Genomic DNA, 23274 nt, shown 5'->3' with positions numbered 1-23274 from the left:
TAGATTTTGAAACAGGTGATCACAAAAGTAACTAGCCTTTCCCCACAAATATAAAGCTGCAAATACATTTTAGTGCTGTTAATCTCAAGGTCAGAGTAATTATGAAGATACTGGCAGTTGATTAGTAGATTAAGAATTGCAGTTGTATTTCAAGGGAAGATAGTTTGGGTTTCTTTAAAATCCCTATCCGGTAAGTTTGCTGCAGGAACGCTGTTGGCCGTTCTTGAAGCAAATCTGAATGCTAACCAGATCTTGCTGCAGGTCAAAATATGCTACTTCGTCATCAGAGATGTTAAAGGACATAAGTGGAATAAAATCAGCGAATAACTCTGCTTTGCGAAATGCATGACAAAGATTTTTGAGCTAAGGACAATCCTACAACTAAAAACCAGGTCATCACTAGGCCACTGGACTCCACAAGCCAGTCTTCCTTTGACAGGCATGACTGACAAATGGCTCTTTTCTCACTTGCTTAGTTCTGCTGGGGATTTAGAATGCAATGAGTTTTAAGGCATCTTGATGACAATGATAACTACTCTTTCTTTCTTTTCCTCTTGATGCAACATTTACTTGACTATTTTAAGATAGATTAATACCTATACAGATTACTGCACATATACTTCAAATATACTTCAAATATTTGAACTGTGTAATATTAGGTGAAATAAGTATTTAGAAGCATCTGCCAAACGCTAATTCTAATCGTCAAATTAAATTTAACTTTAAACGTTCAAATTTATTGACATGCATGCTAGGTAATGTCAATTCAGTTGGGATTAAAATTGTTTGTTGGCTGAATGGTAAATCTACAGTGGTACTAGAAAGTTTGTGAACCCTTTAGAATTTTCTCTATTTCCACATAAGCTACCTAAAATGTGTACAGGTCTTACAAGTCAAAAACTAAAGAGAATCCATTAAATAATACAAAAACATTTCAGAAAAATGATTGAATATTACATGTACTTGTTAGAAAAAAGTATGGGAACCTTTAGGATTCAGTTGATTTAAAGGGGAAATTAGAGCCAGGTGTTTCAATCAATGGGATGACATTCACGTATGGAAGCCCTGCCCAATTTAAAGAACATAAACCTGGGTCTTCACTATCAAAGTCTGATCTTCACTACAAGATTTTTCAAAGTGTACCACGCCTCGATCAAAGGAGATTTCTGAGGACCTCTGGGGGAAAAAAAAGTTTTGATGCTCACCAGGCTAGAAAGAGATACCAAACCATTTCTAAAGAGTTTGGGCTCCACCAATTTAGAGTCAGGCAGATGATATACAAATGGAGGAAATTCAGTGTTGTTACTCTCCTGAGTAGCAGCTGACCAACCCAAAAAAAAACTCACCAAGAGCATGGCATATAATATTCCATGAGGTCACAACGAACTGCAGGGTAACATTTAAGGAGTTACAGGCAATGTTCCCTCTAATTTTTAGTAGTCAGTGTGCACAAAAATCTTTTATGCAGATTTTTTTCCTGTGACAAAAGTATGTGCGAACTGAATGCACACATGGCACAGTTTATGTAGGTTTACAAAATATTTGACATAAAACTGCACAGAATAACAAAATAACATACAGATTTAAGTCACTCAGTTATTTTTTCTCTCTCCTGTCTTTGGCATTTACCCATTCTTTGTAAACTATCTAGACTAACAGAACTTCCATCCAATTGATAGCTTTTGATTCTCATTAACATATCTAAATGACATTCACCTAAACGATTTCTCAGCTTGTTTTTGAGTTGATTCATTAGGCTAAAACCTCACTCACAGTCCGCACTAGATGCAAGAAAGGCTCCCTCAATGTCCATCAACTGTGCAAGGTCACAAAACTGTTCATTTTGAAGTGCAAATGCCACCATTTGAGCAAAGTTTGAAATCAGTTTGGATTTAATTTTCTCTTGCATGGAAAATTTGAAATCATTAAAACTATTACAGTATTTTCAGCTAGAAAATCATGATATATTAGATACAAGGCATTAACTTGTTCATCGCCAAATGTGAAGTCACAATCTGCAATTGCGAAGAAATCAAAAGCTGACCATTCTTGTACCTCATCTTCAGGAAACCTTTCTTCTAAATGAACACAAAGACTATTTATAAAAGACAACAGCAAACTTTATGTACTGTGATGTTTTCTTCATGTTGTTGGCTTAGCAAAAATTTAACTTTTGTCACTCCATGAAACATTGTCTCCCAGATACTGCTTCAATTCAAAGATCCAAGATTCAAAAAACTTTACAGTCATTCTAACCACACATCAGCTCTGCAGGGCAGAATGAGACAGCATTTCTCAGGGGCAGTGCAATCATAACATAACAAACACAACACTCAATAATAAACATAACAATAAATAGTAAAACACAACAGCCACATGTCAGTTAAAATGAGTTACAAGTGTCCAGTGCAAGTTAAAAGTGTCCAAAGCAGAGTCAGGTGGAGCAGCTATTTAGCAGTCTGACTGCCTGTGGGAGGAAGCTGTTTAGTAGCCTTGTGGTTTTAGTTTTGATGCTCCTGTGATGTTTGCCTGATGGCAGAACAACAAACAGTTCATGGAGAGGGTGTGAGGGGTCTTTAATGATGTACCATGTCTTCTGGAGGCATCGACTCTGAAAGAGGTCTTGGACAGAAGGTAGGGAGATCTTGTTAATTTTGCCTTGTGCAAACTGAAGTGAATCAATTGGTGTCAGGCCACTCTTTTGCAGAATCTTGCACAGTGCAGCCAGTTCATCAAAAACATCACTTAAAACCTGTAAACCTATTTTGTTTGTGATATTTTGTCAATTTCTTGTGACAGTATTTAGCCACAGGGTCATTTGACTGATCTTTTTCAATAAAAAACTTAGTAAGCCATCTACAGGATTTGAAACAGATCTTTGTAAACTTTACGATATGAACACTGTCCGCCTAAGATGGCGGACATATAGCTAAAAGATTATTTTCAATAAGTATAATTATTAATTACTACATTTTAGGTAACTAACCTTTTGTGCGCACATTAATTTCCTTTGTGCACTGGTTGAAAAACGTGCGCGCACATGCGCACAGCTTAGAGGGAACATAGGTTACAGGCCTCACTTGCATTGGCTAATGTCAGTGTTCATGAGTCTACCATCAGGAAAACACTGAACAATGGTGTGCACGGCAGGATTGCAAAGAGAAAGCCACTATCCTCCAAAAAGAACATTGCTGCCTATCTAAAGTTTGCTAAAGACCACATGGATAAGCCAAAGGGCTATAGGAAGAATATTCTGTGGATATAAGAGCCCAAAATTTTAGCTTAAATGAGAAGTGTTATGTTTGGTGACGATCAAATAGTGGCAGTCTCATGGTTTTAGCCTGCTTTGCTGCCTTGGAACCAGGACAGCTTGCCATCATCAATGGAATTGAGAATTCTGAATTATAGTAGCAAATTCTACAGGAAAATATCAGGGTATCTGTCCGTGAACTGAAGGTCAAGAGAAAATGGGTTATGCAGCAAGACAACGATCCTAAACACACACACAGGTCTACCAAAGAATGGTTAAAGCAGAAGAAATTTCACGTTTGGAATGGCCAAATCAAAGTCCTGACCTTAATCCTACAGATATGTTGTGGAAGGAGCTGAAGCAAGCAGTTCACCAATCATGCAAGGAGGCTCACCAACATCCCAGAGTTGAAAGGAGGAACGGCCTAAAATTTCTCCAAGCCTATGTGCAGGACTGATCAACAGTTACCAGAAACATATGCCTGAAGTTATTGTACGGTGGGGGGGTCCACACCAATTATCAAAAGCTAAAGTTCACACTTTTCCAATAAATATATGTAATATTGGATCATTTTCTCAATAAACAAACAAGTATAATGTTCTGTGTTATTTCTTTAATTGGGTTTTCTCTAGTTTTAGGACTTGCGTGAACATCTGATCACATTTTACGTTATTTTTATACAGAGTTAGAAAGTTTTACAGGGTTCACAAAATTTCTAGCACTTACTCAGCAAAACTGCTGCTAATGAAATTAAGAGCCATCAATATTTCTGTTTTATTGATAGTACATAAAGTAGGAAAATAGTTGTACAAACCTTATCATTTAGCCGTGAAAAATCTGTGTACCTCCTGAAAACCACCCAGTTTTCTTCTAGATGATTTTTCACAAGTATTTTGTAAACCTATAACACAAGTGTAATGCATTAACTCCGCAGTATTTAATAACATGTCAAACACCAAGTCACCTCAAAATCATTGCTAAACAAAATTAAGCAAGTCTAATTCACTCTTGAGTGAAAGTAAAATACAGGAATGAAAATATATTACCAAGCACCATCCCCTACAAGGTGGGCACCCGGATTTTGAACAAATCCTTAGACTTCTTCATTTCTTTATAGGCAACAAATATATTGGTTACTCAGGAAAAAGCAAATCATTTTGTATTAAAAGATCAAAATTTGCATTTGCAGTAAGACAGAGCTTTAACAGTCCAACACTGCTCCCGTATCTTATGGTCTTATTAGCAGAGGGGCAAAAATCTTTGTACAAGTATAAAATATCCTCAAACACATCTTACATTTTCACTAAAGGTACTTTCAAAATTATGACTTATTTAATCAAAATCCAATTTTCTGTATATGTATTCAACAATACTAGAGAGAATAAAATTTTAATTTTAGTTCAGGGAAATAAAACAAGCTCAGACAGTTAAAATATTTTAAGTGCAAAACTTTCAAAGACTAAACATGTCCCACTCATGCACAACAGCTGAAATACATTCCAACCGCTGTGCAAGATAAACACATTACACAATGATACTTCACATTCAAGCAGAATTAAAGAAATAGAACAAGAATACAAGAAAATGGGAGTAGGCCTCCCCTGTAAATCTACCTCACCATTCAATAAAGTCATGGTTAACTCCACTTCTATGCCATTGCCCCTACAACCCTCAGGTTCTTTGGTCAATCTTGGATGATTCTACTAGATATGACTTTGCATGCAGGGAGTCATTTAACGTATCTCGAGTCTCTGGCAGAGACAGCCAATTAATTCTATTTTCTTGCTATGTAAATCACCACGCAAATATGGCCATTCACAACAGCCACATTTCCTTACACTGTCTCTGGGTTCTTTTGCCTATACATGTAATCTTGTCACTACCTTCAGTGTGAATGCTTCCAACTGGTCTACCCAATCTCCTTTTCATTACGATGCTTAAGTTGAAAAGTATGTTCAAGGCCACTTGTGTCCCAAACAAATCAAAATGAACACAGGTAGAGTACAGATTTTCAGAGGGTGAAAGGCCTGTTGGCCTTTAATGCAACATGATTAATCGTATGAGAAACTTGAAATTATGCTGTATATTTTGCATCATTTTGGTTTCTCTCCAGAGGATGCATTTGTGATACGGGAAATGCAATGCAAGTTCAGAATTAAATGTCCTTTAGGAGAGGTGAGTACAGTCAAGGATGTCTTAATGCATTTAAACAAAGTATCGCTGCTTGAAACTGACAGAAACAATGCTGATTTGGGACGGATTCATCCTCGTAGGATTCCACGCAGGAAATGTAGCTGCAGGTCAGGGATACAAGTGCGTTTAAGGAAACAGGGTTTTAAACTCTCAATACCGACCATCTTGCTGGCAAACGTACAGTCTCTTGTGAATTAAAAAAAACGATAATCTCATAGCTAGGGTGCTGAATCAGAGGAACATTAGGATCACATGTCCTTTGTTTCACGGAATCCTGGTTAACCCCAATACCAGATGCAGCAATTTAGATCGACGAATTTACCATACACCATCAGGATAGATCCATAGACTCTCAAAAGCAGAGGTGGAGGAGTATGCCTCACGATCAACTCTCTGTGTGCAAATATACCAGTGCTCTCCCAATTCTGCTCACCAGACCTGGAATATCTAGCAATTAAGTGCTGTCCTTTTTACCTACCACAGGAGTTCTCCGGGGTCATTTTGGTAGTGGTATATTCCACCTCAGGCCAATGTCAATCAGGCTTCAGATAATCTGAGCAATGGGATCAACATGCACAAAACAGCGCACCCTAATGCCTTCCTCAATCTGGGGATTTTAACCAGGCCAGTCTGCAAAAAAAAATTACTAAGCAATTACCATCAACAGATCACTTGCAATACCAGAGGAAACAACACGCTGGACCACTGCTACACCACCAAGAATGCCTACCATGCTATTCCACGCCCTCACTTCAGGAAGTCTGATCACTTGACTATACTTCTAGTCCGATTATAGGTAGAGACTGAAGACTGCAGCACCAGTAGTGAGGACCAAGAAGGAAGGGACAAAAGGAAGCACAGGAGTGCTTACAGGACTGCTTTGAATCTGTGCACTGGACTGTTTTCAGGGATTCATCTTCGAATCTGGATGAGTATGCTACAGTTGTTACCAACTTCATTAAAACCTATGTGGATGAGTGTGTGCCTACAAAGACTTACTGCACATTCCCAAACCAAAAGCAGTTGAGGAACCAGGAGATATGACATCTGCTGAAGGCTAAATCTGTGGCATTCAACTCTAGCGATCCAGGCCTGTATCAGAAAACCAGGTATGATTTGCAGAGGGCTATTTCAAGGGCAAAGAGACAATTTTGAATGAGGATGGAGGTGGCATCGGATGCATGACAACTCTGGCAGGGCTCACAAGACATTACTTTCCACAAAGCAAAGCCCAATTGCATGAATGGCAGCGAAAGAAACATAGAAAACTTACAGCACAATACAGGCCCTTTGGCCCACAAAGCTGTGCCGAACATGTCCTTACCTCAGAAATTACCTAGTGTTACCCGTAGCCCCTCTATTTTTCTGAGATCCATGTACCTGTCCAGGAGTCTCTTAAAAGACCCTATCATATCCACCTCCACCACCGTCACCGGCAGCCCATTCAACGCACTCACCACTCTGCGTAAAAAAAACTTACCCTGACATCTCCTCTGTACCTACTTCCAAGCACCTCAAAACTGTGCCCTCTCGTGCAAGCCATTTCAGCCCTGGGAAAAAGCCCCTGACTATCAACACAATCAATGCCTCTCATCATCTTATACACCTCTATCAGGTTACCTCTCATCCTCCGTCACTCCAAGGAGAAAAAGCCAAGTTCACTCAACCTATTCTAGGGCATGCTCCCCCATCCAGGCAACATCCTTGTAGATCTCCTCTGCACCCTATCTATGGTTTCCACATCCGTTCTATAGTGAGGCAATCAGAACTGAGCATAGTACAGATTTCCCCCGCTATCCGATGGTAGAGAGTTCCTATGAAACGGTTCGTAAGCCGGAAAGTCGTAAAGCGAAGAAGCAATTACCATTTATATGGGAAAAATCTGTGAACATTCGCAGACCCAAAAATTATCTACCAAATCATGCCAAATAACACATAAAACCTAAAATAACAGTACAGGTGTCCCCCGCTTTTCGAACGTTCGCTTTACGAAACCTCACTGTTACGAAAGACCTACATTAGTACCCTAATTTCGCTTTCAGAAGGTGTTTTCACCGTTAAGAAAAAAAAATTCAGCGTGCGATAAAAAACCAGCGCGCGATAAAAGGCAGCCGCTCTCCCCCGGATTCTCGCCGGCATTGCTTAAACACGAGCCTGTGAGCAGCCGTTTGCAAGATGAGTTCTATGGTATTGGAAAAGCCTGAAAGAGCTCGTAAGGGTGTTACACTTACGGTAAAACTAGACATAATTAAGCGTTTTGATCGTGGTGAATGAAGTAACGACAATGTGAGTTTGGCTTGTGGAAGTTGACGAAGATGATGTTGAAGAGGTTTTGGTATCCCATCACCAAGAACTGACAGATGAAGAGCTGATGCAATTGGAAGATAAAAGGATAACAATGGAAACTGAATGAGTAATGATAAAGTACGACTTTAATTTTGAAAGGGTACGTCGGTTTAGGGGATATTTGCAGGATGGTTTGAGTCCTTATTAAAGAACTGTGTGATGGAAAAATACGTGAGGCTCAGCAGTCAAGCAAGCCTTCCACATCAGCCACAGCAGACGACGAACCTCGACCTTCGACATCAAGGCGGGCAGTCATAGGAGAAGATGAGCTACCTGCTCTAATGGAAACAGGCGACGAGATGACACCCCAGTGTCCCACCACCCTGACCCCCTAGGCCATGGACAGATACCAATTCGCGGAGAATGCAAAGGTAGCCGGGAGGCACACAGCACATCTTTAAGAAAAAAGCAGAAATAAACATACTAATTAATTAGGTGCCGCCGACACATAATTGTCGGCCCAGATCAGAAACGACGCAATCGAAAATTGGCACTGATCTGGGCCGACAATTACGGGCGGCACCTAATTAATTAGCATGTTTGTTTCGGCTTTTTTTCTTAAAGATGTGCTGTGTACCTTCCGGCTACCGCTGGATCCCTGCGTTCTTCGTGGCAATGTATCGCTCAGCGGCCTGGAGGGTGGGGGGCCACTGCACCATCCAAACTCCGACGACTCAGTCTAACACACCACCATCAGTGTGCTTGGCACTGAACCAATTTCGGTAAGTGATACTACACTGTACATACATTATTTCTACTTTATATAGGCTGTGTATTTTTAGGTGTTATTTGGTATGATTTGACAGCTTCATAGCTTAAAGGTTACTGGAGAGCGCTTGCGCGTGTTTCTGCCAACAGCACTTGCGTGAGATTTTCTGCCGATGGCGCTTGCATGAGATTTTCGCTACAGGGAACAGTTCAGTAATGAAGTATTTCTACTTTATATAGGCTGTGTACTTATCATATCATTCCTGCTTTTACTATATGTTACTGTTATTTTAGGTTTTGTGTGTTATTTGGCAGGTTATTTTTGGGTCTGCAAACGCTCACAAAATTTTCCCATATAAATAAATGGTAATTGCTTCTTCGCTTTACGACATTTCGGCTTACGAACCGTTTCATAGGAACGCTCTACCTTCGGATGGCGGGGGAAACCTGTAACATATAGTAAAAGCAGGAATGATATGATGAATACACAGCCTATATAAAGTAGAAATACTTTTCCACAATAATTGCCTGCACTGTTCTCTGTAGCGAAAATCTCACACAAGCGCTCTCCAGTAACCTTTAAGTTATGAAGCTGCCAAATCATACCAAATAACATGTAAAAATACACAGCCGATATAAAGTAGAAATAATGTATGTAGAGTAGTATCACTTACCGGAATTGGGACAGCGCCAAAGAAACTGATGATGGTGTGTTAGGCTGAGTCGTCGGAGGTTGAGATGGTGCAGTGGCCCCCACCCTCCGGGCAGCGACCCGATACCGATCCGCGAAGCATGCAGCAATCCAGTGATGCCTGGGACACACCCAACACATCCGTAAGAAAAAAGCCAAAATAAACATGCTAATTAATTAGGTGCCGCCTGGCATGTAATTGTTGGCCCAGATCGAGGCGACACAATCGGCAATCGTCTCTGATCTGGGCCGACATTTACGTGCTGGGCGGCACCTAATTAATTAACTTGTTTATTTTGGCTTTTTTTCTTAAAGATGTGCTGGGTGCCTCCCGGCTACTGCTGCATCCTCCGCGGATCGGTATCCATCTGCGGCAAGGGGTTTGGGGTGGTGGGACACTGGGGTGTCATCTCGTCGTCTGTTTCCATGAGGGTAGGCAGGTCATCTTCTTCTATGTCTGCCTGCCTTGATATCGAAGGTCGTCGTCTGCTGTGGCTGATGTGGAAGGCTTGCTTGACCGCTTAGCCTCGCGCATTTTTAGATCATACAGTTCTTTGTAAGCACTCAAACTGTCTTGCAAATATGCCCTAAACCGACATACCCTTTCAAAATTAAAGTCATACTTTATCATTGCAGTGAAAATCTCACGCAGTTGCTTCACATTCAGTTCCTGGACGACTTCACTTTCGGTCCGTTCGCTTCTACATTCGGTTTTGATTGTTGTGCTTTCCTCTTGCAATTGCATCAGCTCTTCATCTATCAGTTCTTGGTCATGGGATGCCAAAACCTCTTTAACATCATCTTCATCAACTTCCACAAGCCAAACTCACTTTGTCCTTGCTTCGTTCACCACGATGGAAACGCTTAATTATGTCTAGTTTTACGCTAAGTGTAACACCCTTACAAGCTCTTTTAGGCTTTTCCAATACCGTAGAACTCATCTTGCTAACGGCTGCTCACAGGCACGTGTTTAAGCAATGCCAGCGAGAATACCATTCCGAATCGGGGGACAGCGGCTGCTCGGGGTGCGCGCTGCTTTTTTTCGTAACAGTGAAAACACCGTCTGTTAGCGAAAACAGGTAACTAGGTAACTAATGTAGGTCTTTCGTAACAGTGAGGTTTCGTAAAGCGAAAGTTCGAAAAGCGGGGCACACCTGTACTCCAAGTGGGTTCTGACCAGGGTCCTATATAACTGCAACATTACCTCTCGGCTCTTAAACTCAATCCCACGATTGAAGGCGGCCAGTGCACTGTATGCTTTCTTAATCAGAGTCAACCTGCGCAGCAGCTTTGAGTGTCCTATGGACTCTGACCCCAAGATCCCCCACACTGCCAAGACTCTTACCATTAATACTATATTCTGGCATCATATTTGACCTACCAAAATAAACCACCTCACACTTATCTGGGTTGAACTCCATCTGCCACTTCTCAGCCCAATGTGTTTAGTCATATCCTCAAAAAATTCAATCAGGCTCATAAGGCACGACCTGCCTTTGACAAAACCATGCTGACTATTGCTAAGCATATTATGCCCCTCCAAATGTTCATAATTCCTGCCTCTCAAGATCTTCTCCATCAACTTACCAACCACTGAAGGTAAGACTTTCAGGTCTATAATTTCCTGGGCTATCTCTACTCCCTTTCTTGAATAAGGGAACAACATCTGCAACCCTTCCATCCTACGGAACCTCTTCCGTCCCCATTGATGATGCAAAGATCATCGCCAGAGGCCCAGCAATCTCCTCCCTCACTTCCCACAGTAGTCTGGGGTGTATCTCATCTGGTCCTGGTGACATATCCAACTTGATGCTTTCCAAAAGCTCCAGCACATCCTCTTTCTTAGTGTCTATATGCTCAAGTTTTTCAGTTTGCTGTAAGCGATCCCTAGAATCGCCAAGGTCTTTTTCCCGTAGTGACTACCAAAGCAAAGTATTTATTAAGTACCTCCACTACCTCCTCCAGTTCCATACACACTTTTCCACTGTCACATTTGATTGGTCCTATTCTCTCACATTTTATCCTCTTGCTCTCACATACTTGTAGAATGCCTTGAGTTTTTCCTTAATCTGCTTGTCAAGGCCTTCTCATGGTCCCTTCTGGCTTTCCTAATTTCATTCTTAAACTCCTTCCTGCTGGCCTTGTAATTTTCTAGATCTCTATCATTACCTAGCTTTTTGAACCTTTCGTAAGCTTTTCTTTTCTTCTTGTCTAGATTTACAACAGCCTTTATACACCATGGTTGTTGTACCCTACCATCCTTTCCGCCTCATTGGAACGTGCCTATGCAGAATGCCACGCAAATATCACCTGAACATTTGCCACATTTCTGCCATATATTTCCCTGAGAACATCTGTTCCCAATTTATGCTTCCAAGTTCCTGTCTGATAGCTTCATATTTCCCCTTACTCCATTTAAAAGTTTTCCTAACTTGTCTGTTCCTATCCCTCTCCGATGCTATGGTAAAGGAGATAGAATTGTGATCACTATCTCCAAAATGCTCTCCCACCTGATCTGACACCTGACCAGGTTTATTTCCCAATAACAGATCAAGTACAGCCTCTCCTCTTGTAGGCTTCACTAACAGATGAACTAAACACCTTCTATACCCGCTTTGAAAGGCAGAGCACAACTACAGCTGTGAAGATCCCTGCTGCACCTGATGACCCTGTGATTCCTGGCTTAGAGACCAATGTTAGGCTGTCTTCAAAGACAGTGAACCCTCACAAGGCAGAAGATTCAAGCACCTGCAGCCTCTTGTGAGTAGAGTACTCATTTACTATGAGGATTTGACCTCAAGCCGTAGCCTTGTAACCTCTACTGGTGGTAGACCTGAGGTGAGCTAAGGTACCAGTGACTCCTGTTTCCATCCAGGGGGTCAGTGTGGACATGGTGGAGGATTACAAATACCTGGGGATACGAAATGACAATAAACTGGACTGGTCAAAGAACACTGAGGCTGTCTAGAAGAAGGGTCAGAGCCGTCTCTATTTCCTGAGGAGACTGAGGTCCTTTAACATCTGCCGGACGATGCTGAGGATGTTCTACGAGTCTGTGGTGGCCAGTGCGATCATGTTTGCTGTTGTGTGCTAGGGCAGCAGGCTGAAGGTAGCAGACACCAACAGAATCAACAAACTCATTCATAAGGCCAGTGATGTTGCAGGGATGGAACTGGACTCTCTGACGGTGGTGTCTGAAAAGAGGATGCTGTCCCAAGTTGTATGCCATCTTGGACAATGTCTCCCATCCACTACATAATGTACTGGGTGGGCACAGGAGTACACTCAGCCAGAGACTTATTCCTCCGAGATGCAGCACAGAGCGTCATAGGAAGTCATTCCTGCCTGTGGCCATCAAACTTTACAACTCCTCCCTTGGAGGGTCAGACACCCTGAGCCAATAGGCTGGTCCTGGGACTTATTTCCTGGCATAATTTACATATTACTATTTAATTATTTATGGTGCAACTGTAACGAAAACCAATTTCCCCCGGGATCACTAAAGTGGAGGCTGTGGAGGCCAAGACACTGAGTATATTTAAAGCAGACAGTGATAGGTTCTTGATTAGTGAGGGCATCAAAGTTTATAGGGAGAAGGCAGGAGAGTAGGGTTGAGAGGGTTAATAAACCAGCCATGGAATGGCAAAGCAAACTTGATGGGCTGCTGTCTTATGGTCTGCACTCTGCAACTTCTGCAAAATAACATTTCAACACGAATCTGAATGAGTCACAAACTACAAACAAAAACCAAATCAAGCACAAAGTACAACCAAGGCAGAGGTGGAGCCCATCAACATAAAATAATATGCACAAAGATTCTGTAGCAGTTCTACCACGTAAGTGCAGTGTACTTACAGAAAGGCTTTGCTACTGACTTCAAAAATATATCAACATACAGAATTATAATGCACACTTTCTGAGAGTTGAGCCATTGGTTAATTGGGACAAACACTTACTTGGGACAACTCTTAAAGAATAAAATCTCAACTGAGAAAACAACTGGGATTCCCTTTATTATGCCACTTAATTGAGACAGGAGACAATTACCAAATAGTTTTTAAACTAGCGTCAGTCTCATGTGCTTGCACAGCTGTTAGTCAACACAGTACTTTGAACAAACATGTCGGTGCATGTTCAAAAGCAGTTGATTTTTGGTACTGATAGTTGGCAACGAATAAGCAGTCCAAAACAATTCAGAACTGATTTTCCTGTGGCTTGAAAGCTCAAAATAAAATTTATCAGAGTACATACATGTCACCAATACAACCCAGAGATGCTATTTCTGCAGGCAGACTTAGCAAATCTTATAGAACAGTAACTGTAAATATCAGGAAATGTCAACTGTAAAAAAACTGTGCCAATGAAGATATAAATAAGTATAAATAATGAGCATGAAATAACAAAATAGAGTCCTTAAATGAGTGTAGTTACCCCTTTTGTTCAAGGGGCTGATGGTTGAGAGGTAGTAACTGTTCCTGAATCTTGTGGTGCGGGTCCTGATGGGTACCTTCTACCTGATGGGAGCAGCAAGAAAAGGGCATGGCCTGGGTGGATGAAGATCTTTGAGCACATCTACAAGGAACGTTAGCGTGAATCATCAATGGTTGGAGGGTTTTAACTATAACGTACTGGGCCAAATCCACTACATTTTGTAAGATTTTCCACTCAAAGGCATTGATGTTCCTATACCAGGTTGTAATGCAACCAGTTAGCACACTTTCTACCACACATCTAAAGTTTGCCATGTTTTCGATGATATGCCAAACACCACAGAGGAAGTAGAGGTGCTATTGGGTTTTCTCCACAATAATATTTACATGATGGGTCCAGGACAGGTCCTCTGAGATAGTGACACCCATGAATTTAAACTTACTGACCCTCTTCACCCCCGATCACTGGTTAATAGACCTCTGGTTTCCCTCTGAAGTCTACAATCAGTTCCTTGGTCTTACTGAAAGAGTGAGAGGCTTTCAATCTCCCTCCTGTATGCTGATTCATTACCCCCTTCAATACAGCCTACAATAGTGGTACCATCAGCAAACTTTTTTTTTTATTGCGTTGGAGCTGTACTGAGCCAGTCATAGGTGTGGAGTGAGTAGAGCAGGGGGCCAAGTACACATTCCTGTGGTGCTCCTGTGCTGGAGATTTTTTTTGCCAATTTTAACTGACTGCTGTCTGTAAGTGAGGAAATCCAGGATCCAATTGCAAAAGGGGTATTGAGGCCTAAGTCTTGGATTTTACTGATTCATTTTGAGGGGATAGTGTTAAATGCTGAGTCGTGATCGGTAAAGAGCATCCTGATGTTGCAGGGCTGGGTGAAGAGCCAACGAGATCACATCTGCTGTAGACCTGTTGCTTCAGTAGGCAAATTGGAGCAGACCCAAATCACCATTCAGACAGGAGCTTATATGCTTCAACACCAGCCTCTCAAAACACTATGGATGCAGGTGTCGCTGGATGATAGACATTTAGACAGGTTACCATGCTCTTCTTGTGCACTGGTACAACTGAAGCCTGCTTGAAGCAGGTGGGTACTACACACTGCTAGAGCGAGACGTTGAAGTTATCTGTGAATACAGCAGCCAGTTGGTCAGCACAGGTCTTCAGTACTCAGCTAGGTACTCCATGCGGCCAGGATGCTTCAGGCTTGGAGATGCCCGAAATAGTCAGGAGTGGAACTAAAAATTTCATTTCAAGTTAGGAACTACAAAGAATAAGGTATTGACAATCAACTTGAATGTTACAGTGAAAACAACGATCTGGAGGATGCAATTGTCAACAGCATTGTATGAAGGTAATCCATTATCTGCACTGGGTATTCACGCTGATTTTGCTCATTTACAGTCAAAAGAAAGCGGTATGGATGAAGTATTAGGAACTAATATAGTTTACAGAACTGTAGTAGCATTGGTAGTATTCTAATTTGTTCTATTTCATTTAAATATAGAATTTGTTACTCAGTTTTTTTTAAAAAACCTTTTTAACTATTTCCACTAAAACTTCGGCAAGTTGGAGCAACCGCTTAATTAGCCCAAAACGCACTGGTCCCAATGTGTTCCAATTAACTGGGATCTACCTTAATCCAAATGTACTATTGTCAATGCAAATGGAAATCAAATGACAAATTATTGCATTTGATCATGGCTAATTTCAGAATAGAAACCACAGCAAACTTCAACCAGTTAAGCAGTACATAGAGTTCTTACACATTTGATTCCAGCATGTTGGCCACAGCGAAGACTTTTACCTACCTACAAAGTCTGGTTTGAATGAACTGAGCAATCCAAGTTTTCCAACTCAGTTTCATATCCATTTTTAAGGGCATCTTCATTTGCAACAAATCTTTGGCTCTTGCTTTCATTTATGTCAGTAACAAAAAAATACTTCTGCTCCTAAATACTATTAAGGTTCTTTAAAATTCAGTCCTAAAATTTAAATGCAAACAGGAACTGAAAGTATGCAAAAAAAAAATAGAAGCAAAACTTTCAACCTTAGCTTTTACTACCATTCTATGTTTGGCTCATCCGCATCTCATCTCCATAGCCTCCTTCCATCATTTACCCATTTAAATTCAAAATCTATACAAGAACACAAACTTAGGAGCAGCACCAGACCATTCACCCCATCAAGTTTGTTCTCCTATTCAAGCATGCCTGATTTTTGTTTTCAACCCCATTATTCTACCTTCTCCATGCATTAGAATCAGATTTAATATCATGGCGTATATTGTGAAATTTGTTGGTTTGCAGCAGCAATACATTGCAATGCATTGTAGTAACTATACATTACAATAAGTATATACTATGTATTTAAAAAATAAATGAAATAAAGTAGAGCAAGAAGAGGAAACAAAAACACTGAGGAAGCGTTCACGGCCTCCTTTCATAAATCTGATGGCAGAGGGAAAGACACTGTTCCTGAAATGTTGAGTGTGTGCCTTTAGACTCCTGCATCTCCTCCTTGGTGGTAGCAATGAAAACAAGGCACATCTTGGGTGATGTGGGCCCTTAATGATGGATGCCAGCTTTTTGAGGCATCACGTTTTGAAGGAGTCCTGGATTCCGGGGAGGCTAGTGCCCACAATAAAGCGAATTGAGTTTCCAACTTTCCACAGCTTTTTCTGATCATGTGTTGTGGCCCCTCCATACCAGAAGGCAATGCAACTGGTCAGAATGCTCTGCACTGTACATCCGTAGAAACTATCATTGATGGCACACCAAGTCTCCTCAAACTCTGAATGAAATATAACTACTGTTATGCCTTCTTCGTTATTGCATCAGTATTGGGCCCAGGATAGATCCTTAGAGATGTTGACTCCCACGAACTGAAAACTGCTCACCCTTTCTGCTGCTGATCCATCGATGAGGATTGGTGTGTGTTCTTTCGACTGCCCCTTCCTGAAGTCCACAATCAATTTCTTGGTCTTTCTGACATTGAGTTCAGGTTTGCTGCTGCAGTACCACTCAACCAGTTGATCTATCTCACACCTGTATTCCTCCTCACCACCATCTAAAATTCTGCTAACAATAGTTATGTTGTCAACAAATTTACTGATGGCATTGAGTTTGGCCTAGCTACACAATTGTGTGTGCAGACAGAGTAGAGCAGTGAGTTATGCACACATCTGCCAGCGTTGACTGTCAGCGAGATGTTGCTTCCAATCCACAGACTGTGGTCTCTTGGCCAGGAAGTCAAGTATCCAGTTGCAGAAGGTAATGGAAGCCCAGGTTTTTGAGCACATTGATTAGAACTGAGGACATGATTATTATGAACGCTAAACTATAGTCAATAAACATCAGCCTGTCATAGGTGCTACAACAATCCAGGTGATCCAAGGACGAGTGGAGAGCCAGTGAGATTGTATCTGCTGTCAGCCTTTTGTGGTGATGGGCAAATTTCAGTGGGTCCATGTTCTTGCTAAGACAGGAGTTGATTCTAGCTATGATCAACCTCTCAAAGCACTTAATCACTGTAGATGTGAGTGCCACTGGGCAATAGTCATTGAGGCAGCTCACCCTGCTCTTCTTGAGTACTGATGATTATTGCCCCTATGAAGGATGTAGGAATGTCTGACTGCGGCAAAGAGAGACCGAAGATGTAACCTTTAGCTAATCACAAACCTGTCAATCATAGCGTTATTTACACCCAAATACCTTAACATCCATAGCTCTGTAGTATCAAACTTCACATATTTACCAACCTCTGACACAGAAGTTTCTCTTCACAGTTCTAAAGGGATATCCCTTTATTCTGAGATTGTGCCCTCGGATCAGAGACTCTCCTACAAATGTTAACATTATCTCTACATCCACTTGTTCCAGGACTCCCCACATCCTTCTGGACTCCAGCAACTAGAGGTATAGAGACATCAAACACGTACATGTTAAGCATTTCATTCCCAGGAACATTCTTGTGAACCTTCTCTGGACTCTCCCCAGGGTCAGCACATCCTTTCCTAGATACAGGGCCCAAAATTGCTCACTATCCCAAATGCAGTCTCAATGTCTTCTCGGCCTCAGCACATCCTTGCTTTTATATTCTAGCCTTCTCAAAATGAATGCCAACATTGCATTTCCTCCCTTTACTACTGACTCAACCTGCAAGTTAACCTCAAGGGGTTTGTTAACTTAAGAATCTGAGCCCTTTTGCACTGCCAATTTCTGAATTTTCTCCCTTTTTAGAAAACAAACTACACTGCCACTCTTCCTATAAAGTGCACAACCTCGCAATTCCTTATGCTGTATTCCACGAGTCACTTCTTTGCTCACTTTCCAAGTCTTCCAAAAGATTCCCCATCTCCACAACACTGCCAGTTGCTCCACCTGTATTGGAATCATCTGCAAACTTGGCCACAATGCCATCAATTCTTTCATCCATATCATTAACATATCAAGTGAAAAAAACTGTAGTCCCAACATTGCCCCGTGGAATTCCACCAGCCATCATCCTGAAAAGAACTCCTTTATCTCCTGGCTTCTGCTAGCAGGTAGCAATTAATATTTCCTCAAACCATTCTTTATAAGTCAATTATGGCAGGTTAAATTATACAGTACTGTGCAGAAGTTTTAGATGCAAGTATATATCAAGTGTGTTAATGTAGCGCAGAGAGATTGTAAATCAAGGGTAGCACACCATGGGAGGAATGTGGAACAGCTGGCAGGGGAGTGCTGGGGCAGGGGTGGCGCAGGTGCAGGCACACCCAGCTCTGAGACCCCAGGAGGAGTCATTTCGTTCCAAATAATTGGTTTCTTGATCATCACAACACATCTCTCAGGTGCTTCTCGCTCCCTCCCCTCTCCCTTCCCCAACCATGATTCCCCTCTCCCTATCCCCTTCCCACTTGGTATACAATAGAAACTCACATCAGAATCAGGTTTTTCATCACTCACATACATTAAGAAATTTGTTTTTGTTATGGCCAAAGTACAGTGCAATATATAGAATTGTAACAGTATTGTGCAAAAGTTGCATGCCCCCAAGACTTCTGCTCAGTACTGTACTTACTGGTCTTTCATTATTTCAATAGTTATACTACACATGAATTTCTCAGAGCCAGCTGCTTAAAATAACAGAATTAGGCCATCAGGTCCATTTAGCCTGCTCTACCATCTCAAAGCTGATCCAATTTTCCTCTCAGCCCCAATCTTCTGCCCTCTCCCCCCAACACCGATCTTCTGCCCTCTCCCTGTATCCTCTCATGCCCTGACCAATCAAGAATCTATCAACCTCTATCCTTAGATATACACAAAAATTTGGCCTCCACAGCTGCCTGTGGCAAAGAATTCCACAGATTCACTCTGGCTAAAGAAATCCCCCCCCCCCCGCTCTAAAGGAACATCTCCATTCTAAAAGGACGCTCCACTATTCTGAGTATGTGTCTTCTGGTCCCAATCATTCCCACCAGAGGAAACATCCTCTCCACATCCACTTTATCAAGACCTTTCATCAATTGTAATGTTTCAATTAGGTCACTCCTCATTCTTCTGAATTCCAGCGAGTAACGGCCCAAGAGCCAAACACTCCTCATATGACAAGCCATTCAATCCTGGAGTCATTTTCATGAACCTCCATTGAGCCCTTTCCAGTTTCAGCACATCCTTTCTAAAGGGGCCCAAAACTGCTCACAATAACCAACTGAGGTCCCAACAGTGTATTATAAAGTCTCAACATCACATCATTGCTTTTATATTCTAGTCCTCTTGAAATGAATGTGAACTTTGAATTTGCCTTCCTCACCACTGAGCCAATATCCAAATTAACCTTTAGAGAATTTGCACAAGGACTGAAGTCCCTCTGTGCCCCAGTTATTGTATTTTCTCTCCATTTAGAAAATAATTAACCCTTTCATTTGTTCTACCAAAGTGCATAATCATACACTTCTCAACACTATTCCATCTTGCACTTCTTTACTCATTCTGCTAATCTGTCCAAGCCTATCTGTAACCTAATTTCCTCAAAACGACCTGCTGTTCCCCCATCCCTGTATCATCTGCAAACCTTGCAATTAAGCCATCAATTCCTTCATCCAAATCATTGATGTACAGTGTAAAAAGAATCACTCCCAACACAGACCCCTGTGCAACACTGGTCACTAGTAGCCAACCAGAAAAGGCTCCCTTTATTTCCACTCTTTGCCTCCTGCCAATGAGCCACCTGCTAGATATTTTCTTGTAATACCACGGGCTTGTAGCTTGTTAAGCAGCCTTGTTTGGTACCTTGTCAAAGGACTTCTGAAAATTAAGTACACAACATCAACGGATTCTGCTTTGTCTATCCTGCTTGTTATTTCTTCAAAGAATTCAAACAATTTGTCAGGTAAGATTTTCCCTTGAGGAAACCATGCTGACTACAACCCATTTTATCATGTGCCTGCAAGTACACTGAAACCTCATCCCCAATGATCAACTCCAACATCTTCAAAACACTGAGGTTAGACTAACTGGCCTATAGTTTCCTTTCTACCTCTCTCCCTTCTTGAAGACTGGAGTGACATTTGCAATTTTCCATTCTGCAGAACCATTTCAGAATCCAGTGATTCCTGAAAAATCATACCAATGCTCCACAATCTCTTCAGCCACCTCTTTCAGAACCCCGGCTATACACCATCTGTTCAGACCTTTCAGTTTTTGAAGAATCCTCTCCAATAGCAACTTCACCCACTTCATATCCTGACACCTGGAACATCCACCCAAAGTGCTAGTGTCTTCCACAGTGAAGACTGATTCAGTTCATCCATTTCCTTGCCCCCACCCCCATTACTACCCCTCCAGCATTAATTTCCATGGTCCGATATCCACTCTCTTCTCCTTTAAATATCTGAAGAAACTTTTGGTATCCTCTAATATTACTAGCTAGTTTACTTTCATATTCCATCTTTACCTTTTTAATGACTTTCTGTTGGTTTTTAAAAGCATCCTAATCCTCCAACTTCCCACTAATTTTTGCTCTATTATAAGACCACAAAATATAGTAGAATTAGGCCTTGGCCCAATGGGTCTGCTCCACCATTTAATAACATTATTTTTTGTTGCTCTTTGACATCCCTTGTTAGCCACACTTGTGTCACCTTGCTGTTAGAATACTTCTTCCTCTTTGGGATATAGTATATTCTGTGCCTTCTGAATTGCTTCCAGAAATTCCAGCCATTGTTGCTCCACTGTTATCCCTACCAGTGTTGTTTTCCCAATCAATTCCAGCCAACTCCTCTCGTGCCTCTAATTCCCTTTACACCACTGTAATACTGATACATCTGACTAACTTCTCAAATTTCAAAATGAATTTAATCAGATTATGATCACTTTCCCTAAGGGTTCTTTTACCTGAAGCTCTCTAATCAATTCCAGTTTGTTGCACTACACCCAATCTAGAACAGCTGATCCCCTAATGGGCTCAACCACAAGCTGCTCTAGAAAGCCATCTCATAGGCATTTTAGAATATCCCCCACCTACCTGATTTTCCCCAACCTGCATACTGAAATCCCAAAAACTACTGTAATATTGGCCTTCTGACATTCATTTTCTATCTTTTGCTGTAATTTGCAAACCACATCCTTACTTCTGTTTGAAGGTCTGCATACAACTCCCATCAGGATTTTTTTACCCTTGTTTATCCTTAACTCCATCCACAATGATTCAAAAGCTTTCGACCCTATGCCACCTCTTTCTAATGATTTGATTTCTGCTCTGTTAGTAAAAACTATGTTGCCTTCCTGCCTGTCCTTTCAATGCAACGTGTATCCTTGGTTAAGTTCCCAGCTATAATTTTCTTTAAGCCACGATTAAGTAATGCCTACATCATACCTGCCAATCAGAATTGACTCTATTACTTGCATCCCTCAAAGACACGAGCAAAAATCTTTACATCTCCATCTAAACGTACAATTTCTAGTAATTTATAATAAATAGTATGTACAATAGGACAGTCAATATAAAGCAGAAATAGAATTGTATCAGCTTGAATTAATCAGTCCGATGACCTGATGGAAGAAGCTGTCCCGGAGCCTGTTGGTCCTGGCTTTTTATGCTGCGGTACCATTTCCTGGATGATAGCAGCTGGAACAGCGTGGTTGGGGTGACTCCGGTCTCCAATGATCCGCTGGGCTCTTTTTACACCTGTCTTTGTAAATGTCCTGAACAGTGGGAAGTTCACATCTACAGATACACTGGCTGTCCACACCACTCTCTGCAGAGTCTTGCAATTGAGGGAAGTAGTTCCCATACCAGGCAGTGATGCAGCCAGTCAGGATGCTCTCAATCGTGCCTCCGTAGAAAGTTCTTAGGATTTGGGACCCATACCAAACTTCAACTGCCTGTCTTTTTCCACCACACAGCTAGCATGTACAGACCACGTGAAATCCTCAGTGATGTGTATGCCAAGGAACTTAGAGCTGTTCACCCTCGCAATCCCAGATCTATTGATATCAATAGGGGTTAGCCTGTCTCCATTCCTCCTGTAGTCCACAACCAGCTCTTTTGTTTTTGCAATATTGAGGGAGAGGTTGTTTTCTTGACACCACTGTGTCAGAGCGATTACTTCCTCTCTGTAGGCTGGCTCATTATTATTTGAGATTAGGTCAATTAGTGTAGTATCATCAGCAAATTTCATTAGCAGATTGGAGTTGTGGGTGGTGACACAGTCATGGGTATATAGAGAGTAAAGAGGGGGCTTAGGACACGGCCCTGAAGGGCACCTGTGTTGAGGGTCAGAGGTGAGGAAGCCCACTCTTAGCACCTACCGGTGATCTGACAGCAAGTCCAGGATCCAGCGACACAAGGCAAGGCGAAGGCCACTTCACAAGAAGTTCATCTACCTTATTCCGTATACTTTCAAAAATAGCACCTTGAATCCTGTAGTCACTCTTTTCAATTTTGTCTGCCTTTTATGTGGCAACTTATTCTGGTGACTACAATTTTGCATCTACTACATATTGCCTCTTTGTAAACTAGCCATGTCATTTTCAGCATCATTATCCACTTTTCCTACGATACTTCTTGCATTTAAATATAGGCAGCTCAGGACACTAGCTGCACCATGCTCAACCTTTTGATTCCCAATTTTGTCCGCGGTCTGACCAAAACCGCTCCACTAACTGTTCTGGCATTCTGGTTCCCATCCCTCTGCAACTCCCATTTAAACCCTACTGTACAGTATTAACAAACAGCTAGGATATCAGTCCCCCTCAGTTTAGGTACAAATTGTCCCTTCTGTACAGGTTCCACTTTCCCTGGAAGAGAGCCCAATGATCCAAAAATCTTATGCCCTCCCTCCTACACCAACTCCTTAGCCATGTATTAAACTGTATAGTCTTCCTCATCCTGGCCTCACTAGGTTGGCACAGGTAGCAATCCTGAGATCGTAACCCTGGAGCTCCTGCCATTTAACTTAGCACCCAACTCCCTATGACTTCTGGAGGTTCACCCTCTCATTTAGGAATGCGAGAACTCACTCAGCGATGTCCCGGACTCTGGCACCCAGGAAGCAACATACCATCAGGAATCTCGTACTTGCCCACAGAACCTCCCGTCCATTCTTTTAACAAATCCTATCACCACAGTGTACCTCTACTTCCCTGTCCCTTCCAAGTCA

The 23274-nt window shown here is 41.7% G+C and overlaps 1 protein-coding gene across 2 annotated transcripts in view; it reads right to left on the bottom strand.

The window, feature by feature from the left end:
• snx16 (sorting nexin 16) overlaps nucleotides 1-23274 on the bottom strand; it is a 52724-nt gene that overhangs the window by 9385 nt on the left and 20065 nt on the right. For both annotated transcript variants that reach the window (XM_063061921.1, XM_063061930.1), the window contains exon 3: nucleotides 4065-4151. In XM_063061921.1, coding sequence (XP_062917991.1) covers nucleotides 4065-4151 — 87 coding nt within the window. The remainder of the gene's footprint in view (nucleotides 1-4064; nucleotides 4152-23274) is intronic.

This window comes from Mobula hypostoma, chromosome 1 (genome assembly GCF_963921235.1).
Source record: "Mobula hypostoma chromosome 1, sMobHyp1.1, whole genome shotgun sequence".
Classification (NCBI taxonomy): Eukaryota; Metazoa; Chordata; class Chondrichthyes; order Myliobatiformes; family Myliobatidae; genus Mobula; species Mobula hypostoma.
This window is presented reverse-complemented; position numbering and strand designations above follow the sequence as displayed.